Source organism: Colius striatus, chromosome 11, assembly GCF_028858725.1.
Source record: "Colius striatus isolate bColStr4 chromosome 11, bColStr4.1.hap1, whole genome shotgun sequence".
Taxonomy (NCBI): Eukaryota; Metazoa; Chordata; class Aves; order Coliiformes; family Coliidae; genus Colius; species Colius striatus.
Genome location: NC_084769.1, coordinates 26,047,104 through 26,071,646, shown reverse-complemented (window position 1 = coordinate 26,071,646; position 24,543 = coordinate 26,047,104). Strand labels below are relative to the sequence as shown.

General features: G+C 39.7%; 1 protein-coding gene across 1 annotated transcript in view; it reads left to right on the top strand.

Moving 5' to 3' along the window:
* Positions 1–24,543, top strand: part of TTN (titin) — a 242,047-nt gene that overhangs the window by 20,566 nt on the left and 196,938 nt on the right. Inside the window, exons 23-44 of the mRNA XM_062004522.1 lie at positions 53–276; positions 403–567; positions 671–839; positions 1,353–3,043; positions 3,139–3,420; positions 3,693–3,959; positions 4,114–4,386; positions 4,532–4,795; positions 4,895–5,155; positions 5,683–5,943; positions 6,406–6,669; positions 6,764–7,024; positions 7,190–7,450; positions 7,871–8,131; positions 8,218–8,359; positions 8,449–8,614; positions 8,821–9,052; positions 9,626–9,910; positions 10,017–10,142; positions 12,458–12,646; positions 14,310–14,894; positions 16,881–16,937. Of these exons, the coding sequence (XP_061860506.1) occupies positions 53–276; positions 403–567; positions 671–839; positions 1,353–3,043; positions 3,139–3,420; positions 3,693–3,959; positions 4,114–4,386; positions 4,532–4,795; positions 4,895–5,155; positions 5,683–5,943; positions 6,406–6,669; positions 6,764–7,024; positions 7,190–7,450; positions 7,871–8,131; positions 8,218–8,359; positions 8,449–8,614; positions 8,821–9,052; positions 9,626–9,910; positions 10,017–10,142; positions 12,458–12,646; positions 14,310–14,894; positions 16,881–16,937 (6,686 nt within the window). The remainder of the gene's footprint in view (positions 1–52; positions 277–402; positions 568–670; positions 840–1,352; positions 3,044–3,138; positions 3,421–3,692; positions 3,960–4,113; positions 4,387–4,531; positions 4,796–4,894; positions 5,156–5,682; positions 5,944–6,405; positions 6,670–6,763; positions 7,025–7,189; positions 7,451–7,870; positions 8,132–8,217; positions 8,360–8,448; positions 8,615–8,820; positions 9,053–9,625; positions 9,911–10,016; positions 10,143–12,457; positions 12,647–14,309; positions 14,895–16,880; positions 16,938–24,543) is intronic.

Here is a 24,543-nt window from a genome sequence, read left to right as displayed (position 1 = left end):
CCCACTGCTATATGATGTTGCTATACACATCTGTGTTACCTTTTCCTTCCAGGTCTATTTCTCCACGGTCTCCAAGCCGGTCTCCTGCCCGCAGTTCTCCTTCTCGTTCTCCTGCTCGCAGATTAGAAGAAACTGATGAAGGACAACTAGAGAGACTGTACAAACCTGTTTTTGTGCTGAAACCTACATCATTTAAGTGTTCACAGGGACAGACAGCAAGATTTGACTTAAAAGTTGTAGGCAGACCTATGCCAGAGACATACTGGTTCCATAATGGTACACCAGCCTCATTTTCATTGAAAAATAATCTAAAAAAAAAATCAATCTTATTTACATTTTACATACTGTTGAGACACTATTTTGAGTGCAACTTTTTTTTTTTTTTTTAATATGTATCTGCAGGTCAACAAGTGGTTAATGACTACACCCATAAAATAGTGATTAAAGAAGATGGCACCCAGTCATTGATCATTGTTCCTGCTATGCCTGATGACTCTGGAGAATGGGCTGTAATTGCTCAGAATAGGGCAGGCAAAGCTTCAGTCTCAATGACGTTGACTGTGGAAGGTATCTGTTATGCTTACTATTTTTAGGAGGCCGAGGAGTGTCTCTTATTAAAAACCACAGTTATGTTGTTTTCTCTTGCCATAATGTACCCTTATTTTTTCAGCTAAGGAAGACCTAGTCAGACCACACTTTGTGGAAAGGCTGAGAAATGTTAGCGTGAAGGAGGGTTCCAGACTGGAGATGGCAGTGAAAGCTACTGGTAACCCTAATCCCGACATTGTATGGTTGAAAAACAGTGACATCATTGTACCTCATAAATACCCCAAAATAAAGTAAGCATTTCTTTTTTGTTTTAATATTAAAGGAGTTAATATTCACCATCTTGGAAAGTGTCTCCTACAGCCTGCTGAATACCTTTATTCCCATAGAAGGGATTCATGAAAGGCTTAGTCCAATGGCTACTGAAGCTACCAACAACTTTTGCATTGCAGCAAGACTAAGAGATATAAAATTTATTATAGGACACAATTTATTTGTTCCATCTTATGTATTTGTGTATTTTGTATCTGCAAAGCCAATGCTTTTACAGTAGAGACTTAGGGAACCTGTATCTGTCTCTGATTTTGAAGTCTTGCAGGCAAAACTACCCTTGAACTCAGATCTTATTTTTATTGTCCTTTTCTGCCTGATTCTTAAGCACTGCAAAAGCATGAATGCAAATAAACAGCATATCTAATTCCTTTAAAAATTTGCCTTTGAGGCTTTGATCTAATTTTGGAGAAAGGCAAAAATTAATTACAATGAAGTCCAAAAAGGTTTTTTGAAAAATTGTTTTAATATTTCAGGATTGAGGGAACCAAAGGGGCAGCTGCCCTTAAAATTGAATCTACTGCCAGGCAAGATGCAGCATGGTATACAGCTACTGCTATCAATAAAGCTGGGCGGGACACTACTCGGTGCAAAGTAAATGTTGAAGTTGAACATGCAGAACCTGAACCAGAAAGGAGATTAATCATTCCAAAAGGAACCTACAAAGCCAAGGAGATTGCAGCACCAGAATTAGAGCCTCTCCATTTGCGTTATGGACAAGAGCAATGGGAGGAAGGAGATCTCTATGACAAAGAAAAGCAACAGAAACCATTTTTTAAGAAGAAGCTCACATCTTTAAGGCTCAAACAATTTGGACCAGCACACTTTGAGTGCAGACTTACACCAATTGGTGACCCAACCATGGTGGTGGAGTGGTTGCATGATGGAAAACCCTTGGAAGCAGCTAACAGACTCCGCATGATAAACGAGTTTGGGTACTGTAGCCTGGACTATGGAGTAGCCTATTCCAGAGACAGTGGAGTGATCACTTGCAGGGCAACTAACAAATATGGTACAGACCACACATCTGCTACTCTGATCGTGAAGGATGAGAAAAGCCTTGTGGAAGAATCCCAGTTGCCAGAAGGCAGAAGAGGACTGCAGCGAATTGAAGAGTTAGAAAGAATGGCCCATGAGGGTGCTTTACCTGCAGTTGCACTGGACCAAAAGGAAAAACAAAAACCTGAAATTGTTTTGGTTCCTGAACCTGCAAGAGTCCTGGAAGGTGAAACTGCGCGATTCCGCTGTCGTGTGACCGGTTATCCTTTGCCCAAGGTCAACTGGTACCTCAATGGACAGCTCATCCGTAAAAGCAAAAGGTTCAGACTCCGCTATGATGGAATCTACTATCTGGATATAGTGGACTGCAAATCATATGATACAGGAGAGGTTAAAGTCACTGCAGAGAATCCAGAAGGCTTTATTGAACATAAGGTGAAAATTGAGATCCAGCAGAGAGAAGACTTCAGGTCTGTTCTTCGCCGTGCTCCTGAACCCAAACATGAGCCTGTTGTGACAGAGCCTGGAAAACTTCTCTTTGAGGTACAGAAGGTAGATAAACCTGCAGAACCAACAACCAAAGAAGTGGTGAAACTGAAAAGGGCTGAAAGAATCACTCATGAGAAGCTTTCAGAGGAATCTGAAGAGCTGCGTAGTAAATTCAAGCGTAGGACAGAAGAGGGCTATTATGAAGCCATCACGGCTGTAGAACTTAAGTCCCGCAAAAAAGATGAATCATATGAAGAAATGTTAAAAAAGACAAAAGAAGAACTTCTTCACTGGACCAAAGAGATTCCAGAAGAAGAGAAGAAAGCACTTCCTCCTGAAGGCAAAATTACCATTCCAACTTTCAAACCAGAGAAGGTTGAGCTCAGTCCGAGCATGGAGGCTCCCAAGATATTTGAACGAATTCAAAGCCAGACTGTAGCCCAGGGGACAGATGCACACTTCCGTGTGAGAGTGGTGGGAAAACCAGACCCTGAGTGCCAGTGGTTCAAAAATGGTGTGCAGATTGAAAGAACAGATCGTGTGTATTGGTACTGGCCTGAAGATAATGTTTGTGAATTAGTCATTAGAGATGTGACTTCTGATGATTCTGCCAGCATCATGGTGAAAGCAGTCAATATAGCTGGTGAAACTTCTAGCCATGCTTTCCTGTTAGTGCAAGGTAATTTAGATTCTCCTTTGATCCTACTGCTTATCATAGTGTGTTAAGTCTGTATGGTCAAGTGCACTGTTGATTCATTGCATATTGTTTTGCAGCCAAGCAATTGATCAGTTTCACACAGAAGTTGCAAGACATTGTTGCTAAAGAGAGAGACTCCATGGTAACATTTGAATGTGAGACATCAGAACCCTTCGTCAAAGTGAAATGGTTTAAGGATGGAATTGAGATTCATTCTGGAGACAAGTACAGGATGCACTCTGACAGAAAAGCTCATTTTCTTTCTGTACTAGCAATTGAAATGCCTGATGCTGATGACTACAGCTGTGCCCTGGTAGAAGATGAATCCATAAGAACTACTGCAAAGCTTACTGTTGAGGGTAAGAAGCATACAGCTCAGTACCATGCAGTACTGTTGAAGTGAAATCACTTTCCAAAAGAAATAAAGTAGTTTAAATTCATGTGTAATGTGCTAAAAAATATTCCAGCTGCTTCCATGTTCTCAGAACCCAGTATGAAAGTCTGGAGATATATTTATGTAAAATGATTACACCATATATATATTAATTTCCTTAGGCTCATTTTATGAGAGTTGTTTTCATCAGGAGTATCTAATCAAGCTTATTCATGAATGTAATTATTTTGCCTGTAGGTGCTGTGGTAGAGATTATTAAAGAACTTGAGGATATTGAAGTACCAGAATCCTTCTCAGGTGAACTTGAATGCGAGGTTTCCCCAGAAGACAAAGAAGGAAAATGGTATCACGATGATGTTGAACTCTCTTCTAATCATAAATATGTGATTGCATCCCGCCGTGGTCGCCAAATCCTCACTATTAAAGATGTTAATAAAGATGATCAGGGAGAGTATAGCTTTGTCATTGATGGGAAAAGGACACGCTGCAAACTGAAGATGAAGCGTAAGCATGTCTAATACCTTACATTGTTTAAGTATTATAGATTTTCTATATCATAGCATATATTATAGCTGTATCATTAAATCCTATACTTCTTTAATATTCAGTTTTCTGTTTATCTCTTGTGAGGATCAATTAACTTCATCTTGTTTCACAGCTCGTCCCATGGCTATTCTTCAAGGACTTACTGATCAAAGAGTCTGTGAGGGAGATATTGTACAACTTGAAGTTAAAGTCTCCCTAGAAAATGTAGAAGGTGTCTGGATGAAAGATGGTAATGAAATTCAATCAAGTGATCGTATTCACATTGTGTTGGATAAACAGTCACACATGTTGCTGATAGAAGATGCAACAAAGGAAGACAGTGGAGCTTACTCTTTTAGTGTTCCTGGTCTTGAACTGTCAACTACTGGACAGATTACAGTATACAGTAAGTCATAAGCATGGTTTTGAACATGATAATGTTCAAAATGTTTTTTGACTCAAAAATCATGTGTTTGATTTTTTAGGTTCTTTAGGATTACTTCTTGAAGGCATAGGGTTTTTTAATGATTAATATCTTTCTAACTCGACAGGTGTGGAAATAGTGGTGCCTCTAAAAGATGTTCATGTCATTGAAGGAACAAAAGCTATCCTCGAATGTAAAGTTTCAGCACTTGATGTGTCTTCTGCCAAATGGTATCTAAATGATCATCAAATAAAGCCTGATGAACGTATCCAAGCTGTTTGTAAAGGCAATAAACAGAGGCTAGTGCTTACCAGAACACATGCATCAGATGAAGGACATTATAAGCTAATGGTTGGGAAAGTTGAAACAAGTTGCAATGTCACAGTTGAAAGTAGGTTTCCTTTAAGATGTGCAGTTCTTTGTGAAATTATTTCTTTAAATACAAAATTGTGGAAGCAACTAATATATTTGTAATGTATTCTTTTTATAGAAATTAAGATTATTAAAGGTCTTCAGGACATTACCTGCACTGAAACACAGAATGTATCCTTTGAGGTCGAACTCTCCCATTCAGGGATTGATGTAATTTGGCACTTCAAAGGCCAAGAGATAAAAGCTGGTCCTAAATATAAAATTGAAGCACACGGCAAAATATATAAAATGACAGTGGTGAAGATGATGAAAGATGATGAAGGAGAATATATCTTTTATGCTGGAGAAAAGAGCACATCTGGGAAGCTTATAGTAGCAGGTTAGTAGAGTTGAAATCCAAGATTTTTTCTTTCATTGTGATTTAAACCCAATACTCAATATGCTGTGCTTTGTAATTTTAACACTTGTGCTGTTTCTGTACTTTTTTTTTTCTTTAATCAGTTCTTTATTTATTTGTTTTTGTTCTCCTTGCTCTTTCCCTTATCTTTTGTTGTTGGTATAATTTGAATTCAACCAAGCTTTTACATAAGTACTAATATGTTTTACCAAATCAGACTAATACTATGGAATGCTATATTACATGTTCAATGTAATTAATGTGATAAGGAAGATATATCTGTGCTGATAATAAAAATAATAAATAACTAGGATAAAACTAAGAAATATATTTTTATGATGTTCAGGTCAGCTTCTGTTCTTGATTTTTCACAGGACTAAAAATGTCTGTGGGCATGCTGAAAAATAGGTCAAAGAATTCCAACATCTACTTTTTGTGTAGCTACATTTCATTATGGGGGAAAGTTGAGCAGCAACACAACAAAAATATATGCTTTTGCTTCTGAACAGGTGGTGCCATTTCAAAGCCTCTCAGTGACCTGACTGTGGCTGAGTCCCAGACAGCTGTTTTTGAATGTGAGGTGGCAAATCCTGAATCAGATGGCCAGTGGCTAAAAAATGGTAGGCCATTACCGATGACAGATCAGTACTGTGCTGAATCTGATGGTGTGAAGAGAAGACTCAATATCCCTGTCACGAAACTGGAAGATATGGGTGAATATAGCTATGAAATAGCAAGCTCAAAGACATCTGCCAAACTGAAGGTTGAAGGTGAGTATTTTTTGTAACTGATGTGTTTAATAATCAGTCCAGCATTTCTCACTGTGTCTTGAATAAGGCCCTAAGACACAGTATTTAAGACACATTCTTTTATTATGATATGCTTTTGGAGGTAGAAAAACTTACTGTATTTTAGATCCGTCGTATTTTAAATTTAGCATGATATTGTAATAAAAACACATTTTATACAAGATACTGACCAATAGGTAAAAATACTTTGCTAGTTGTGCAGAAAACATCAAATAAATAAAACCCCAAACCTGTTTTTCATCAATGCTACAAGCAAATGTTCCTTTTTGTGTTACAAACACACCGCTTTTGTGGAAATTATTAGAAATTGATATGTACATACTAGATTTTTAAATAAAGCAATATGATCCAGTTTTATTAAGATTGTGGTATTTACTATAATTTCTAATACACATCTGTTTTGTCTTTTTTTTTTTTTCTTAGCTGTTAAGATAAAGAAGACTTTAAAGAACTTGACTGTGACAGAAACACAGGAGGCAGTTTTCAGTGTAGAACTGACCCACCCTGATGTGAAAGGAGCTCTGTGGATTAAAAATGGTGTTGAACTTGAATCAAATGATAAATATGAAATTACAGTGAAAGGAACTGTTCACACACTGAAAATCAAACACTGTGTTGTCACTGATGAGTCTGTTTATAGCTTTAAGCTTGGAAAGATAGGAGCAAATGCCAGACTTCATGTGGAAAGTAAGTCAATCTGGTTCGAATATTTTCTTTAATGTGTGGTTTGAAATTCAAATCAATCACACTACTGAATCTTGTTAACTTTTTTTCCCTCAAGCTGTCAAGATCATCAAAAAGCCAAAGGATGTGACTGCTTTGGAAAATGCTGTTGTCTCTTTTGAACTAAGTGTATCCCATGATACTGTACCAGTTCGATGGTTCCACAAAAATGTTGAGCTTAAACAAAGTGATAAATACAAGATGATCTCTCAAAGGAAAGTTCACAAGCTTATGCTGCATGACATATCTCCTGCTGATGCTGGGGAATACACAGCTCTTGTTGGGCAAATTGAGTGTAAAGCAAAACTGTTTGTGGAAAGTAAGTACTGTTAATTTGCAAGAAAATAATTAATTGCTACATCAACTCATATTGAACAATTTGACTTGACATTTCATAGCTTGTTATCATTGAGTTTTTGGAGTCTTCCACACATAGTGATTTTTTTAAAAAAATCTTTCTTTTCTGTTATTTTTCCCCTCTTAGCCATACACATCACAAAGACCATGAAAAATATTGAGATCCCTGAGACCAAAACTGCTTCTTTTCAATGTGAAGTTTCTCATTTCAATGTGCCTGCTGTCTGGTTGAAGAATGGTGTGGAGATTGAAATGAGTGAAAAGTTCAAAATAGTGGTCCAAGGGAAACTCCATCAGCTCAATATCATGAACACAAGCAGTGAAGATTCTGCAGAATACACATTTGTCTGTGGAAATGACAGAGTCAGTGCAACTCTGACCGTAAAACGTATGTAAACCAGGCTATTTTAGTTACCAGTAATAGAGTTTATGCTCATGAGTACACTTAAAACAATTCAGACAAAAGCAGCACTGTCGTAGAGATATTTTTAAATAACCCTAAACAGCTGCAGTTACATTTTAAAAGAGATGTAGAAGCCGTGAACATGAAAGTTGAATCCTGGATTCTTCTATTTAGGCCAACACTACTAAATGTCACGTCACCAGAATTTGGATTCCTAAGTCCTTCAGAAGTTCAGTGAAATTTAATTGTAGTATTGATTCTGGACACAGAGCCTTCCTTTTAATATTACCAAAACTCAGAATCTGTCTTAAAAAAATTAAAATATCTCTAATACAGTTAACATGTGCTTAAAAAAAGCAAAACAGAACAAAAAAGCTCAAGCCATGTTCATTTGTTTTCTTTTAGCCATCCTAATTACCTCCATGCTGAAAGATATTAATGCTGAAGAGAAAGATACAATAACATTTGAAGTTACCGTTAACTATGAAGGTATCTCATATAAATGGCTAAAGAACGGGGTAGAAATAAAATCGACTGATAAATGCCAGATACGGACAAAGAAGCTCACACACTCCCTCTCCATAAGGAATGTGCATTTTGGTGATGCTGCAGAATACACTTTTGTTGCTGGAAAAGCAGCTTCATCAGCCACATTATATGTGGAAGGTATTTGCCCTCTTGATTTTTATATTTAATGACTCCTAGTAGCAAATAGAATGTATCACAACATTAATTCTTTTGTTCTGCTCTAGCACGTCACATTGAATTTAGAAAACATATTAAAGACATTAAAGTTGTGGAGAAAAAGAGGGCTATTTTTGAATGTGAAATTTCAGAACCTGACATTCAGGTCCAATGGATGAAGGATGGGCAAGAACTCCAGATTGGTGACAGGTAATTGATTGCTTCTATGCTAAATTGATTTTTGTTATGTATTTTACCCCAGGAAATAACTTGCTCATTTTATTTTCTGACGTCCTTAGAATAAAAATTCAGAGAGAAAAGTATGTACATCGTCTCATCATTCCTTCCACAAGAATGTCTGATGCTGGTCAGTACACCGTAGTAGCAGGTGGAAACACATCCAGTGCCAATTTGGTAGTGGAAGGTCGTGATATTCGTATCAGAAGCATCCGTAAAGATATTCAGGTATGACTTATACAGAAAAATAAATATTTCAAAACTTTATCACTCAAATAATGTAAAGGAAGAGTAATAATATCTAACCAGCAAGAATTTGAGCATAAAAAACCCTGTAATTATAACATTGGGAACTTCCTCTAGGAAACTGAAATGTGAGAACATCTATAAAACTACAGATTATTTCTAAGTTGTTTTTTTCTGCTTGTTTGAAGGTCATTGAGAGGCAAAGAGCTGAAATTGAATTTGAAGTCAATGAAGATGACCTTGAACCACAGTGGTACAAGGATGGTATTGAAATCAACTTCCAATATGAGGAAAGATACAGCTATGTGGTGGAAAGGAGAGTTCATCGAATGAGCATCTTTGAAACCACTTACTCAGATGCTGGAGAATATACTTTTGTTGCAGGACGGAATAGGAGTTCTGTTGTTCTCTATGTGAACGGTATGTGTCCTCACAATCAGTGATTTGACTGAATTTATTGCCCTGTATTTTTCTAATTTCTATACGACTTTTCTGAAACGCTAACTCTGAAAGTAAAAAAAAAAAAAAAAAAAAAAAACTAAAAAAGAACCAAAACCAAAAACCCAAAGAGAGTTTTATCTGGAGCACTACCAAAATCATCATATACTTGGATGTTTCTTGCTTTACTGAAATAGCAGCCTAGCTGATGAAAATGCTATAGTAGTTTATTTCTCCACTGTCTTTATATAGACCAGGATGTCTGCAAGTCCAAATGAAAACTAATTTGTTCCTATAGACAAATATTCCTTGCCAAAGGAATCAACCTAACAATTCTTGGACACATTTTGCTGGAAAACACTTTTGCCACTATGTTAAAGTGCTTGCTACTAGATCATTCCCCCTGTATCAAGGAAAAGGATGGATTTTCATGGGCATGCAAGACTGAGAACAATAAGATATAAAAAACCTTCTTTGCTAATATATTTGCACCCTTGCTATGTATCAATAATGAGGCTTCTCTCCTTCTTTCTCCTTCCTCCTGACAATTTCCAGCTCCAGAGCCACCCCAGATTATTAAGGAGCTAGAGCCAACCACTGTGGAGTCTGGCAAACCTGCCCGCTTCTGTACTATGGTATCAGGCAAACCCCAGCCCAAAATTTCCTGGTACAAAGATGATCAACAGCTTTCTCCAGGTTTCAAGTGCAAATTTCTTCACGATGCCCAAGAATATACTCTCTTGCTAATTGAAACTTTCCCCGAAGATGCAGCAGTGTACACCTGTGAAGCAAAAAATGACTATGGAGTTGCTACAACTTCAGCTTCACTTTCAGTGGAAAGTGAGTTTCCCATGCTCATAACAATGTTTGTGAAATGATATTGTTGAAATATGTGTGATCTTAATTTAAAAAAAAAAAAATATTCTTTTTTTTTTTAATCATTTAGTCCCAGAAGTTGTTTCTCCTGAGCTAGAAGTGCCAGTATATCCACCCACTGTCATAATACCACTCCGTGATGCTGTTACATCTGAAGGACAGTCTGCTTGTTTTCAGTGCAGAGTTATGGGGACAGGTGGGTTTAATGAAATCTTGTACATCTTTTCATCTCTCAGAATTCTTCACCTTGAACTCAGAAAAACATGCAAGAATATATGTGCTGGGATAAATTTTTCCCTAGAATCACAGTTATTTGATGTAAGCACACAGCAAAGTATTACCACCAACTGTCAGTTAAGCAAGTCATACATCAATGATGGTGTCAATCATGGAAGTTATAAACTGTCATAAACATTTAGCATTTCTAAAAAGAAGATAAGTTTCAAAAAAAACCAAAGTCTTTGGAAGCTTTTCAGTGTTTCATCTGCCAACCGATATCAGAACACTGTATCAGTGAGTAAAATGCAGTTTCAAAACACATAGTTTAATGGTGGAAAGTATTATCATGTTAAATAAATGTGTTGAAGTTTCTGATGGCACATGGTGTTATATAAATTAACTAAAGAAACTTAAACCACCTCAATCTTTTAACCTAAGTTCCCTGTGTCTCACATATCACTCCACAAAACTAGAAGTAAACTAGCATAAAATAATGTTTGCTCATTGTCTAAGAAGTCTTTTTTTCCTTAAATAAGTTTACTAGTTTTAGTTACATAGAATATCATGCTACAATTAAAATCTTTCTTTCCAAGTTAGCATGAAACCAAATAAACTACCTTCCTTTCTTGACTTCAAGAAATGGTCTTGATTATGACTAGTAATAAAATATTTACATCATAATGGACAAAAACGGGACACAAAAAAGTTCCACTTAAGGAAAACCTTTTTTTCCTGTGAGGGTGAGGGAGCCATGGCACAGGCTGCCCAAGGAGGGTGTGGAGTCTCTTTCTCTGGAGGTTTTCAAAACCTGCCTGGATATATCCTGGGTAACCTGATCTAAGCAGACCTGCTTGAGCAGAAGGTTGGACTAGATGATTCTATGATTCTGTAAACTGCAGAATAACATCCAGTTACAAACCCAAAGAATTCACAATTATTCAAAGATAAATAAAACTTCAAATTTTAAAATAAACTTGCTAGCTGTGTAAAAAGCCACATAAAAATAGTAATATTCCATCAATTGAAATACAACATTTTCTTTCTATTTAAATCTTTACAACAAATCTGATTCAGATTTAGAAACAGTGATAAAACTTAGAAAATGTATGTTGGAAAGACTGGCCTGCCCTGTGTGCAGAGAATACCAGCATAACTTTTTTACAAGAACTGTATTTATGTTAATGTAGAAGCTGCATTTACAGCATAGATCATAAGGATCTTCTTGTCTAGGTCCTCTTTCATAGAATCATAGCATTGGCTAGATTGAAAAATATCTTCAAGGTCATTGAATACAAATGTAAGCCTAACACTGCTAAATTCACCACCAAATCATGTCCATAAGTGCCACATCTACATGTCTTTTAAATACCTCCAGGGATGGTGACTCCACCACTTCCCTGGGCAGACTGTTCCAATGCTTGAGATACCTTCCAGTGAAGAAGTTTTTCCTACTGAAAATTTCCTTTATTAAATACTACATCCAAACAGATTTGAATACCTCTCACTTGTAACAAATGATTGCAAATACTGTTTAACAGCACATACTATGCAGCTAGCTATTGAAAACACTCTCTTTCTCCTGATAATGGTAATAGCACACTATTTATGTGAAAACTTTTAATTCACACTGTAATGTCAGGTGGAGAGGCAAGGTTAAAGTCAGCTTCAGTCCTATTTGATTCTCACTGTAATGCCAGGTGGAGAGGCAAGGTTAAAGTCGGCTTCAGTCCTATTTCCCAAGTCTATAGGAAGCTGTATAAGTCCGGTAGCATAACATTTTATACAGGAATATTACAAAGGTACAAAGATAGGCTCTTGAGAAACACAAGGTGTAAATTAGAAAGAGGCAAGGTACTCTCATTAGCAAAAGAATATTTTGTTTTCATTTCTTTAACCTGTTCAGCTCAATCTAGTGATTATTTAGTCTATTTAACCAGGCAATTGTAGTAGGATTCCATTTTAAAAACTAGAATTTTTCTGATTTTAGTAGTAACAAAGTATTTTTAAATGTATACATTAAGAAGAGAAAGGAAAAATCATTTTTACTTAGGAATATAGCAGCACCAGAACCAGTTTTTCCATACAAATATTTGGAATGCAGAAATCAACATTTAAAGCACCAAGTAGGCCACTTTCCACTGGTCATACATTACCAGAGTAATATAAGGCCCATTTAAACTTATAAAAGATACTTGTGATTAAGATTTCTGACAAACGTAAAGATAAAAATATTTACTTACTACTCCAATAGCACAACTGACACATTTTTTCTTCTTTCTGTTTGTTGAGCAGATCTGAAAGTCTCTTGGTATAGCAAAGAAAGAGAGATCAAGCCATCGAGGTTTTTCAGAATGACTCAGTTTGAAGACACTTACCAGCTGGAGATTGCTGAAGCTTACCCAGAGGATGAAGGAATCTATACCTTTGTGGCTAGCAATTCTGTAGGCCAAGTGACAAGCACTGCTACCTTGAAGTTGGAAGGTACAGTGTGCAATTAAAGAACATGTCTAGTTCATGTTGCAATACTAATCTTAATATAGGCTGATGATTATACGTGAGTCATTGTCTGTCATGTTGTCTTTTAACTTAATTGCTAACATTTATAATGTCCACAACATACATTTATGTCTCCAAAATATAGATCATGCACAGGAAAACTTATTTAATATTTTTTCAATGTTCCATGCACCTCACCTTTTCATTCTCTTCAATATTAGAATGTCATGCACTAAAAATGATAGAACCTTTCTAGTGGAAGTGCTTTTTTTGATTTGTCATTGAGGAGAATCTAGTAAGAGTTTCTGTATCAAATAAATTACTCTGAATGTGTTGAAAAACATGCTAAATAGAAGTGTGTACCACCTTCTTGAACATCAGTTTACATTCATACAAATTGATGAAACATTGATCAAAACTTTAGAGAGATCTATTGTCTGGAGAATTTGGCATTTTAAGTTCTATATTGTCCTTGATATTATTTAACCACAAATATCTTTGTTTTCTTTTTGCAACCAATTTTATGTATGATTAATTAGAATAACTCATACTATTAAGTTACAAGTTAGAAAAAAAAAATGAATGAGATAAAATATATGTAGTGTAGGGTAAGAAATTAAAAGTTGGCATGCTTCTTTTCAGGATTTAAAAAGATTGAAGAAGTTACATCAGAGTCCCACTGGCATATTTCTTCATCTGTTTTACTTAAGGAGGAATCTATTGGCCAAAGGCCCACCTTTATCCAGCCTATTTCAAGTTGCAGGGTATGCAGTGGGGAATCAGTCAGATTTCAAGCTAGAGTTTCTGGCATCCCCAAACCAAAAATTCAGTGGTTTCATAATCAGCAGCTCATGGTGCCAACAAAAGATTTAGTTTTTCACTTTGATGAGTCTACAGGCACAGCCATAATGATAATAGTAGATGCTTTCTTAGAACATGCTGGCCAATACTCTTGTAAGGCAAGAAACAGTTGTGGAGAAACAACTTGTACAGCTACACTTACAGTGACTGCAGAAGGTAAAGTCACATTTTTACTTCAAAGGGATTCAGTTTGTTGTATACCACAGCTCTACACTTGTTACTAACATTCTTTCCTTTTTTCACACCTTTTCTTCACCAGCTAATGTTAGCAGTACCTACCCTCTGTAACCCAGCCACTCTTGTTTCTTCTGTTTTAGCTGTAATGTTTGGAAAATTGCAAATTTGTATCTTGATATAGGTCAAAGAGCAGAAGGCATTCCGATTATTAAAACAAGTAATTTAGTGATCTTTATAGTATTGACTGAGGTATTTTGCACTATCCTGTAGGAAAAAAACCCAAACAAAAAACCCAAAATAAACAAATAGACAAAAGAAAATACCTCCCTAAAAAGTTCCATAAGTTTCTAATACTAAAATGGACAACAAATGAAAGAAGAGATAAGCATCAACTGTGTATCAGCTGCATGAGTAGCTTAGACATCACTTATCTTTCATATATGTGAATGGATAATCTTTGTGTCAAGGGAGTAATGCATCTGGCATGCTGAGTTTTTAAATGAAGATCATTCATTTTCATCCTCCATGCTGTTTGGTTTTGTTCGGAGCATGGCCCGGTAAAGTTCTTTAGATACTAATTTTGTTGTTATTTTTGTACTTGATTATACAGTGCAAGCCTTAGATAGGCAAAGTTCTGGGAAAGATGTAAAAGAGTCAATCCGGTCACAGGCTATATCAGAACTTCAAGTTGCTCCTCTCACAAAGAAGAATGTTAAAACTTATCAAAAAGAATTTAAATCAGTGCAACAACCATCACAGGAATTGGGTATACAGGTTTTTGAAAGCATATCAGAAAGTTTGACTATGAAGGCTGAATCAGTTGAAGAAATGGAAGCCATGCATACAACAATCCTTTCCCAAACATCTCAGAGAATCAGGATCTCCATGACCACTGCTCAGGAAATTACACATGGCCCTCCAAAGATTCTCTTGCAGCTCAGAGATCTAACTGTGAAATGTGGTGACACTGCTCAGTTCACATGTGCCTTAGAAAATGAATTCTTCTCTGAGTTTCTTTGGGCCCATGAAGGTGAATGGATAGAAGTTTCTGAAAAATTGAAGATATCACAAACTGGAAGTGTCCTACTTCTCACAATCCTAAATGCCCAGCTCACAGATCAAGGACTGTACAGTTGTACTGTATATAACGATTATGGAGAGACAACAACTGCTGCAATACTAACAGTCAAAGGTGGTTATCTCACTTTTAACATTATGACTTACCTTTTCAAACTTCATTATCTTGCCTACAGCTCGCTTTATTTCCTTTATTATCAGTATTTTAATTGAGAAAGCTCTAGTAATAATGCTTTTGGATTATCTCTCAACATTTATAGCTCTATTTGTGACATGTGCAGTACCAGGAAGTAGGTCCTAGATGTTTGAGGCTTTTTATCTTTCATATCCTTTATGATATGAAGTGAGAGGTGAAACAAAACAGTCTGGAAGAAATATTTTCATTTTGAGAATTCCTGAAGCTGGAGTTTAAGAAGGATAAGAATGTCAGATAGGTAATGTTGAACCAGATACCTGATCCAATTTATTTCCTATATTTGTTCCGATGAAGCCAAGGTTCCAGTTCCAAGGCTGACAATACAGGTTGATGTGCTTTAAAAGATTAACAGGTACAAATGTTATGATACTGCACTAATGAATTGTCTTCTACCCTTTGCTTTCCCCAATGTATAAATACTTACTTTTGCTAAGACACCATCTGCTTCTGCCTGACATCAGTATATTAAAATTGTTATTAGTATTACCACTGGTGCAATCCCAAAGCTTTATTATCACCACACCAGACAGGTGATAGCATTCCTCATTTGATTCTCAAAGGAATCAAGAGCAGAAAACTAAAATAAATAATGAGAAAGCCATTTGTGGTTTTGGCTCTTACATATTGAAGTTTCTTTCTTCAATGTTGAGCTATGCAAAGCACTTTACATATTACTTTCTAAATTGGTTTTCTAAATTAAAAGCAAAGATGTGTGTTTATTAGGCATTGCAGACCACATCTTGCTCCCATGAAAATCCTATAGGCTTAACTGGTACCTAGAATTAGCACAGCAGGAATAGAGCTCTTAAATGTGTAATCATATTTTAACATTGTTGTAGCACTAATATGCTGGACATCCTTTCAATAATAATTATTGGGGTTTTTCCCCCTAAAATAGAAGGATATTTTTTATTCCTGAAAAACATCTGACCTAATCATTTTCCTAACTTTATTCTTACCTAGCAAAAGAAGCACAAGCCAAAGCAGTAACAAAAATTACCCTTGAATCAGATACTAAAAGCTTTAAAACAGCCAAAGATTGTCAGTTCAAAGCGTCTGAAGTTAAGCAAGAATCTTCCAAGAAAACATCAAGCGTGTCTATATCTACATCCCAAAGACCATACGAAACTGAGAAACAAAAAACCAGAGTCTACTATCCTGATGTTGTACCATTTGAAGATATCAAAGAAACTGATGCCAAAGCACCAGAGTTTCTTGAAACTCTGCCTTCAGAAACCACTGTAAAAGAAGGAGATGATGTGTTTCTCTTTTGTATAATGAAAGGTGTGCCTACACCTTGCGTGGTCTGGCTGTGCAATCAGCTAATAGTTGAGGAGTCTGCATTGTGTTCCCTCAAACATGATGGATCACTGTGCAGTTTAAAATTGTTGAAAGTTGGTCAGAACCACAAGGGTATATACAAGTGCAGAATAGTTAATCCTGCAGGACAAGCCGAGTGCAGCACCCATCTGAGAGTGACAGGTTGGCAACTGCATGTTCCTTCCAAGTATCAATTCCTCATGCATAGTACCACTGCATTCCAAAACATTCATTCCCTGAGAAATGATAAAGAAAGAGAAGCATTTCATTAGTCTATGGATTGTTGAATGTTTTCTTCATGGATTTAAGGCATGATAAAGGCATGTTACATTAGAAACTTTCCCCCACCCTGCAAAAAAAGAAAAAAGGAAAATCTTCTAGAAAATTGTACACCGCAAACAAATTTGAAAGCATTTCATGACTCCACTTTCAAAATGTATTGTGTTGGAATTGTTCAGCATGCATTTATGTGTATGTTTGTGTGAATTTCTGTATATGTGCAAGAGAAATTGGATGGTTTTACTGCCTAAAGTGTTTATTTGCATTTTAGCAACTACAGCTCAAAAAATCTTTGTCTCTTTCTTTTAGCTCCTGAAAAAATTATTCATGAGAAGCTAGAAGAAGAAATTGAAATGGAAGTGAAAGGTACAGTCACCAATGATGTTAACATGAATTATTAGTACCAGTAACTAGTAACATTGTGAAAAGCTTTTATCTGCTTACATGTAGTGTCTCATGGGGAAAGAAAGACACACTTTAAAGCATATTGGAACATGTTGCATGCTTGTTTTGATATGCAAAGGGTTACTTGCATTATAAGGTTATTTAAGTTTTAAAATATGTTTAAAACTTCAAATTTATGATTTTGCAGCCATATTCTTAACTTTTACTTCATGCTTTGCAGCTGTTCACAGAGCTTATATTTATTCAATTTCCTTTGAATGCATGAAATAATAGTTTATTTCAGAAGGAAGCTATACAATTTTTAATCATATTATTTTTAAACAAGTTAGCAACCTAACAATCAGTTCAGTGGACACTATTGGATGGTGGATGAAATAAACTAGAAAGCATTTGTTGTTTAGGATATGTGAAAGCTACACATTCCCATTGCACTTTTTTACATACATTAATTCATCATTATACATATCTTACTCTGGCTTGCAGATAGCATACGTGGTTCATGTTGCTTGCTTTTTCCCCTGTGCGTAACACTGTGAAGTTAGTGGCTGTATTAGTTCGAATAAACGCCTTCTCATTTCATATTAGCTAATTACTTAATTACTTTTTAAAAAATATATTTCGAGCTTTTTTTTTTTCCAATTGTTTGAACATTTAATCTACAAACAGAGGGTCAGAAAGGGCGTTTATTCTACTGTCTGCAAGTCAGGTAAGATTTTCTACTTTGCCACCCAAAGATACATGGCTTTTCCAGGCAGCAAAAACATATATGCAGAAGAAAATGTTATTTTGAAATTCATTTTTGCTTGTTCAAGAAGAAATTTCCACAGTCTGAAGAACGAACAGACAACGAACGATTTTCGTGTCAATCTTTAAAACAGAGCAAGGCATTGCGTTTATTCGAACAAATATGGTGAGTGAATTACTTTTTTTTTTCCTGGGTGTGTGATGAAATCCGTTGCATGCCCATTTTTTATTTCAATATATTGCTATTTCATTTTTTTTAAATCAGAGGGCAGGCAAAACGTGGCATGTTGTAACCAAGTCTCCTTCTCTTGCAGAGCAGTACAGCAAGGCGAACCTTGAGGGACCTGAGACCACGGAGGTGCTGGCTCAGCCCCAGAACTGTAAACCCACATTCATGCAGGGCCTCAAGTGTAGGTCTGTCTTGGAAGGGGACCCTGCACTCTTCCAGTGCAAACTGATGGCACACCCGGCACCCCACATGTCCTGGTTTCACAACAACCGGCCAGTCCATCAGGATTGCCGCAAGGTGATCCGCACTGAGAGCGAGGAGCACATGCACCATGCCAGCCTGGAGGTGCAAGATGTGCAGGAGCATGACGCTGGCAGCTACAGGGTGTTTGCTATTAACAGTGAGGGCTCAGCGGAGTCCACTACCTCGCTGCTGGTAGCACGCAGTAGAGAGCAGCAGGGCTTGAGATTTGCAGGGAAAGTGGAGTGGATGCAGGAAAAGTGGGAGTGCCTGCTGCAGCAGAGGCAGGAGGATCGGTTGCGGGTGGTGCTCCGTTGCACTGGCTCACCCTTTGACAAGGGGCAGGAGGACGAGCAGTTGCTTAGGGACCTCTCCCGAGCCAGGGGCATGGTACGAACCATCCGTTTCCAGAGGCTGCCGCTGGCAGAGCCTCACCATCCAGGGCCAACAAGTGGTAGGGAGCACAGAGGCACAGTGGTGAATGCTGAGGAACTGCTGGATGAGGAGATCCGTTGGAAGCTGCAGCGACTACGGGAAGCAAAGAGGGCAGCAATGAAGAAGAGACAGGAATGCCTTATGTCCATGCCTCAGGGAGTCCCTCCTGGGAAGCCCAGCCCACCTGAAGCGGCTGCCGTGATGGATGGCTCAGAGCCTCTCACAGTGCAGGTAGTGAAGGGATACCACAAGGCCAAAGCCATGGAGATGCCAGGTGGGCTCCTGGAGCCCTGCCCACCCCTCTTTGTCCAGGAAGTGAAGCCCCAGGAGGCTGTTGAGGGGCAGAGATGCACCTTTTCCTGTCTCTTTCATGGCCGCCCACAGCCCACAGTCACATGGTACAACAACGCCAAGCCTGTGGGGCGCATCCAGGGCACCGCTGTTCACACCACAGAGTGCCATTCTATGCTGACCTTCCCATCCCTGCTCCCTCAGCATGGTGGTACTGTCACCTGCGTGATCTTCAACCCACTGGGCACTGTCAGCACCTCAGCTGCACTTCATGTAAGGCGGCGCATGCCAGCCTATGAGGCCATGAAGAAAGATGAGGAAAGAAAGAAAGAAGAGGAGAAGGTGAAGCAGGAAGAAAAAGGAGAAAAGGAGAAGACAGAGGAGCAGGAGGAAGAAGTCAGTCTGTCGTTCTCAGCAGAGCAGCAACTGCCAAGAGCAATTCCAGATTCTGACTTGCTGTCACTGCCTGTGGAAATCAAAATTACTGCTCCCACTCCAACGCCAGAACAAGACATGGAGATGAGGGAGACTATGCAGCCCTCTCCAGACCGGGCTGTTCCCATTGTAAAGCACAAGTTCAAGTTTTCATTTGATGTGGGAAATGAACCACCCCAAATTGTGACAGAAGCCCCAGCACACATTCATTGTCATGAAGGAGATGCAGTAGTGGTGGAGTGTGCTGTGTCTGGGCAGCCCCCACCAACTGTGTCCTGGTCCTTGAATGGCCAAAGCCTCTCTTCTAGTGAGAGGCTGAGGTTTGAGAAGGGCAAGAATGGCATGTACCGCTTATGCATCCAAGCAGTCTCTGCTATGGATGCCGGGCTGTATTGTTGTGTGGCCAAGAACGTGGCTGGAATAGCGCAGACTGTCTCTGAGCTGACAGTACAGTCCAGTGCACCGAGATTGTACAGCAAGGATGGAGGCACTGAGGAACTGCTCTCTATGGATCATGTTCTACAGCTCCAAGGCTTCAGCACGCAAGAAAAGGAACAGATCACATGTTCCAAGGAAGAGGAAGCCCATTTACCCTGGTCCCTGAGGTTGTCTCCGTCTCTTGGGAAGCAGTCAGAAGAGGAGTGTAAGAAAAATCCTCACTTCAGGGAAAGTAAGATGGAGGAAAGAATGGTGCTGGATACCATGGAAGTTTATATAAAGAAAGAAACAGGTTATGTAGATGAAAGTGCAAGGGATACAGATGGTATTTCTGAGATGAGGCAGCAGAGGGGAAAAGCTGTCTCTGAGGACCACAGGTTTGGAACTGACACCACTGAGCTGAACTCCAGCATGTCCAGGGAAGAACATGAACTGATGGCCAAAGACTCAGGTCACTTTTCAGAGGAAATGGAGGCTGAAGGAGATAAGATAGTACCACATACAGATATTCTGTCCTGGGACATTTTCAAGTCACCATTTATGGAAGTGAAAGGGCAAACGGATGCCTCTGAGCAATCTGCTCTGTCAAGGGAGTGTGGGGATTCACAATTTTTCATTCCTGTATCACCTGTGGTACATAAGGGGAGTGGTGCCTGCATGAAAGAGAGCAATGCCCCTACCTGGGAGGCAATGTCTCCTGATGTGTCTCTTGTAGAAGAGCCAAGTGTGCCTCACCTGCAGGACAACATTGCAAGTACATCCACAAAGGAACAGTTTGATTTTTATGACTTCTCTACAGAAGAGCAGCAAGAGGAACAGACCAAGAAGCAAGAGAGATCAGTTGATATTGAACAGGACATCAAGGCTGATGATCATCTTTATAGAGCAGAAACAATTGATGCTGGGGTTGCTACACACAGGGATATGCACAATGGTCAAATGCTGCAAGAAACAGAGTCTGCTGGCATAGAAAACTCAGGTCAGGATTTTACCAAGGAAGTGGAGGTTCATCTAGATGAAATGCATTTCAAAGAACAGTGGCTGCCATCTGAGACTGATGAGACTATTATGACATTTGATCTGAAGAAGCTTGTGGAGCCTTTCCCAGTTGAAGAGACTGCAGACACAAAACAGGCACAAACTTTCACAGCTCTGGAGAGTGTGGAAGTAGGAGCAACTGGACTCATCTCCCCTGTGCAGCAATATGAGGTGCTTGTGGAAGAGATGTCTCTGAGTGAGGAGCTCCGTCAGAGCTACAGATTGCAACAGGAGGAAGTCAGTGTCCAGGAAGAGATACAGCCAAGAGAAATCAGAATGGATGATTTACAAATCTCTAACAATATGGTATCTGCTGAAGAAGGATCTTATGCTGATGAAATTAAGGAGTCAGAAGAGAGTGTCTGTGGAGACGATTCACTTGAGGGAAAAAATCATGATTTTCCGGTGGAGTCCACAGCAGATTTCCAAACAGGAGTGCAGGACACACATGTGTGTCAGAGTAGGGAACAACTGGAGACCACAGACTCCCAGAATGACAGCTTCATCATTGACTTGAAAAGAGCTGCATGTGAAAAGAAACCCCTGGCTGGACATCAGGTTGAAGAAGTTTCTGGGACAGAAAAGGTCTTTGAGATAGGAATGTGCAGCTCCACCTGTGAGGCAGAAAGCACAGGTTCCCCTGAGGAGGTGCTCAGGGACACCCAACAAGAACCAAACACAAGGAAGGGCTTCTCTTTTGGGCAGCTCCTTCTTGGTTTAATAATGGATGATCCTGTGGCACAGAAGGAACAAAGGAAGGAGTCTTGGGGTAAGAAGAGGATTTCCATTGAGGAAACCTCTAACAATAACGTAGATGAAGAAGGACTGTGGGAGGATACTTCTGCAGGTCCAGAGCCCAGTGTTGTTGAAGCCTTAGAGCTGGAGCCTGATGTATCCCTGGCCAAGTATTTAAGGTCAACTGGGGTGCTGGAAACTCCAGATCTCCAAGGGGCCATTCAGAAGGAGCATCAAGAAACCATCACTTCACTGGAAGTGGAGGAGGTTACCTTCAGCATGGTTTATGACTATTACAATAACCAGCAGGAACTCACCCGGCCCTTCTCTCCTGAGTCAGAAATGTCTATAGAGTTGGAGAGTGGAAGTGGAGAGGAGTCACCCGATTCTGACCGCTTCTACACACCTCCCTCCTCAGTGGAGATCTTTGAAACTGCTTCCTCAGCATCCTACCACACACCGCTCAGCACACCTGAGCGCTACTCCACACCATCTGCAGGCTCAGGATACAGCACACCGCCCGAGCACTACTCCACACCATCTGAGGACTCAGAGTACAGCATACCACCTGAGCGCTACTCCACACCCTCCGAGGGCTCAGGGTACAGCACACCACCAGAGCGCTACTCCACACCCTCCGAGGGCTCAGGGTACAGCACACCACCAGAGCGCTACTCCACACCCTCTGAGGGCTCAGGGTACAGCACACCACCCGAGCGCTACTCCACACCCTCTGAGGGCTCAGGGTACAGCACACCACCTGGGCGCTACTCCACACCCTCAACACATCCAAAACGCAACATACCCTCAGAGACCTACTTCCCAGACTTTGAGGAACCCTGCTCCATGTCAGGGGACAGCACGCCACCAGAATGCTACTGCACACCCACTGGGGAATACATGGACACCCTGGCCACACTCTCCCTTTGTGATAGAAGACAGCAGCCTCCAGACCAGCTACAGGCTGAGGTGTTTAAGATCCCCTGTGAAGCCCTGGAGCCATCAGGCAGGGACATGCCACCTGCATTCCTCAAGGCGCTGAGCAGTAGGAAGCTATACCAAGGCAGCACACTGAGCTTTGTGGCTGAGGTGGTGGGTGTGCCTGAGCCAGGGGTGAAGTGGTATCATAATAAATCACTGTTGGAGATGGATAAGAGGGTGCAGATAGAGAAAGATGGGGACAAATGTGTGCTGGAGATCACTAACATCCAGAAAGCCGATCAAGGACAGTATCTGTGCCATGCAGTGAACATTGTTGGGGAAGCTAAAAGTATCGCGCAGGTGGAAGTCTTGTCTGAAGATGGACAGTTGCTAGCACTGCCACCCCCAGTCACACACCAGCATGTTATACATTTTGATCTGGAGCAAAACACATCTTCAAGGTCACCTTCACCACAAGAAATCCTCCTGGAGATGGAGCTGGATGAAAGTGAGGTGAAGGAGTTTGAGAAGCAGGTCAAAATCATAACTAGTCCTGAGTTTAGCCCAGATAAGAAGAGCATGGTGGTTTCCCTGGATGTCCTCCCCCTTGCCTTGCTGGAGCAAGCTGCAGGCTTGACCGCTGAAGAGAGCGAGGATGTAAAAATCGATTTCCAAGTAACGGAAATGCCTCCCCGCTTTGCAGTGCCCTTTGCAGATATTGAGGTGACAGAAGGCTTGGAGGCAGTGTTTGAGTGTGTGGTAACAGGTACTCCTGTCCCGGTAGTGCAGTGGTTCAAAGGTGACACCTGTGTGACACCTGCCACAGGGAAGTATGTTGTGAGTCAGAATGAGGGACTTCACAGTCTGAAGGTCCAAAATGTAGGTCCTTCTGATGGTGGCTGGTATCACTGTCGGGCGTTCAATAGGCTGGGAGAGGCAATGTGTAAAGGTGCTCTCCTAGTCGTGGCTCAGCAGGGAGCAAGTGCTACAGTGAGCACTGAGACAGTCACAGGCAGTGAACCACACAGGCCTCAGAAGTGTGATTTGCTTTTGAGTGAGACTGTGAGCCCAGGTGACCAACCAGAAGCAGAGCTGGAGTCTGAGTTTGAGCCACATGGAAATGACTCAGAGAAAACAATCCAACTATTTGTGGTGTCTCAAAAAGAACAGGAAGTGGAAAGAGAGAAGTCTGTCAATATTGGTTTTGATGTGTTTGCAGACCCATCCCAAGAGGGATAGGTTGAGTTTAGGGCAGAGGACTCAGAGAGCTGCAGCTTTGAGTTCCAGGTAGCAGAAGCCCCTCCCAAATTTCTGAGGCTCATTTCTGACTACAGTACATTTGTAGGTGCATCAGCATCCTTCCAGTGTCTCGTGTCTGGTTCCCCCCACCCAAGTGTCTGCTGGTATAAGGATGGAGTATTGTTGGAAGGGGATAGGTACCGTGCACAGGAAGAGCAGGGGGGCTCTCATAGCCTTACTATCAAAAACTTGAAGCTGAATGACAGTGGGCAGTACAAATGTATAGCTACTAACAGGGCAGGAACTGCTGAGACTTGTGCTGTGTTAACATTACACTAAATTTCCATAATTTATTTTAGAGTCTGTTTTGAAACACTAAATGGTTTTACACTGTTCACTGCAGGTAAAAATGCAGTGCTCATTTTAGGGGCATTGTTTTTCATCTCTTTAGGGATGAAAACTACTCTATGTGGGCATATTTCTGTCTCACTTGCCTTTGTTGGGGAATTTAAGTGAGGTTTAATCTGTGTGTAGGTTTTGTGCACACTAGCTGCACTGAGGTATATTTTAGGCTCCTAATCTCCTTACTCATTCTTGTAAAGATATTTGTAATTGACATTCATTTATACGTAGGACTAATTTTTTCCGAATACTGTACATATTCCTGTATGTCTGCAACAGTGCCATTATTGTTTTTTATAAGTTAGAAATCACCTGAAAATGTAGTAACAACCTTTTTCTTGTAACCTAAAGGCACGAAATACTAACTAATGTTTGCTTTTTAGTTTGGACATAGTTCTGTGAAAGAACTCTTTGAAACTG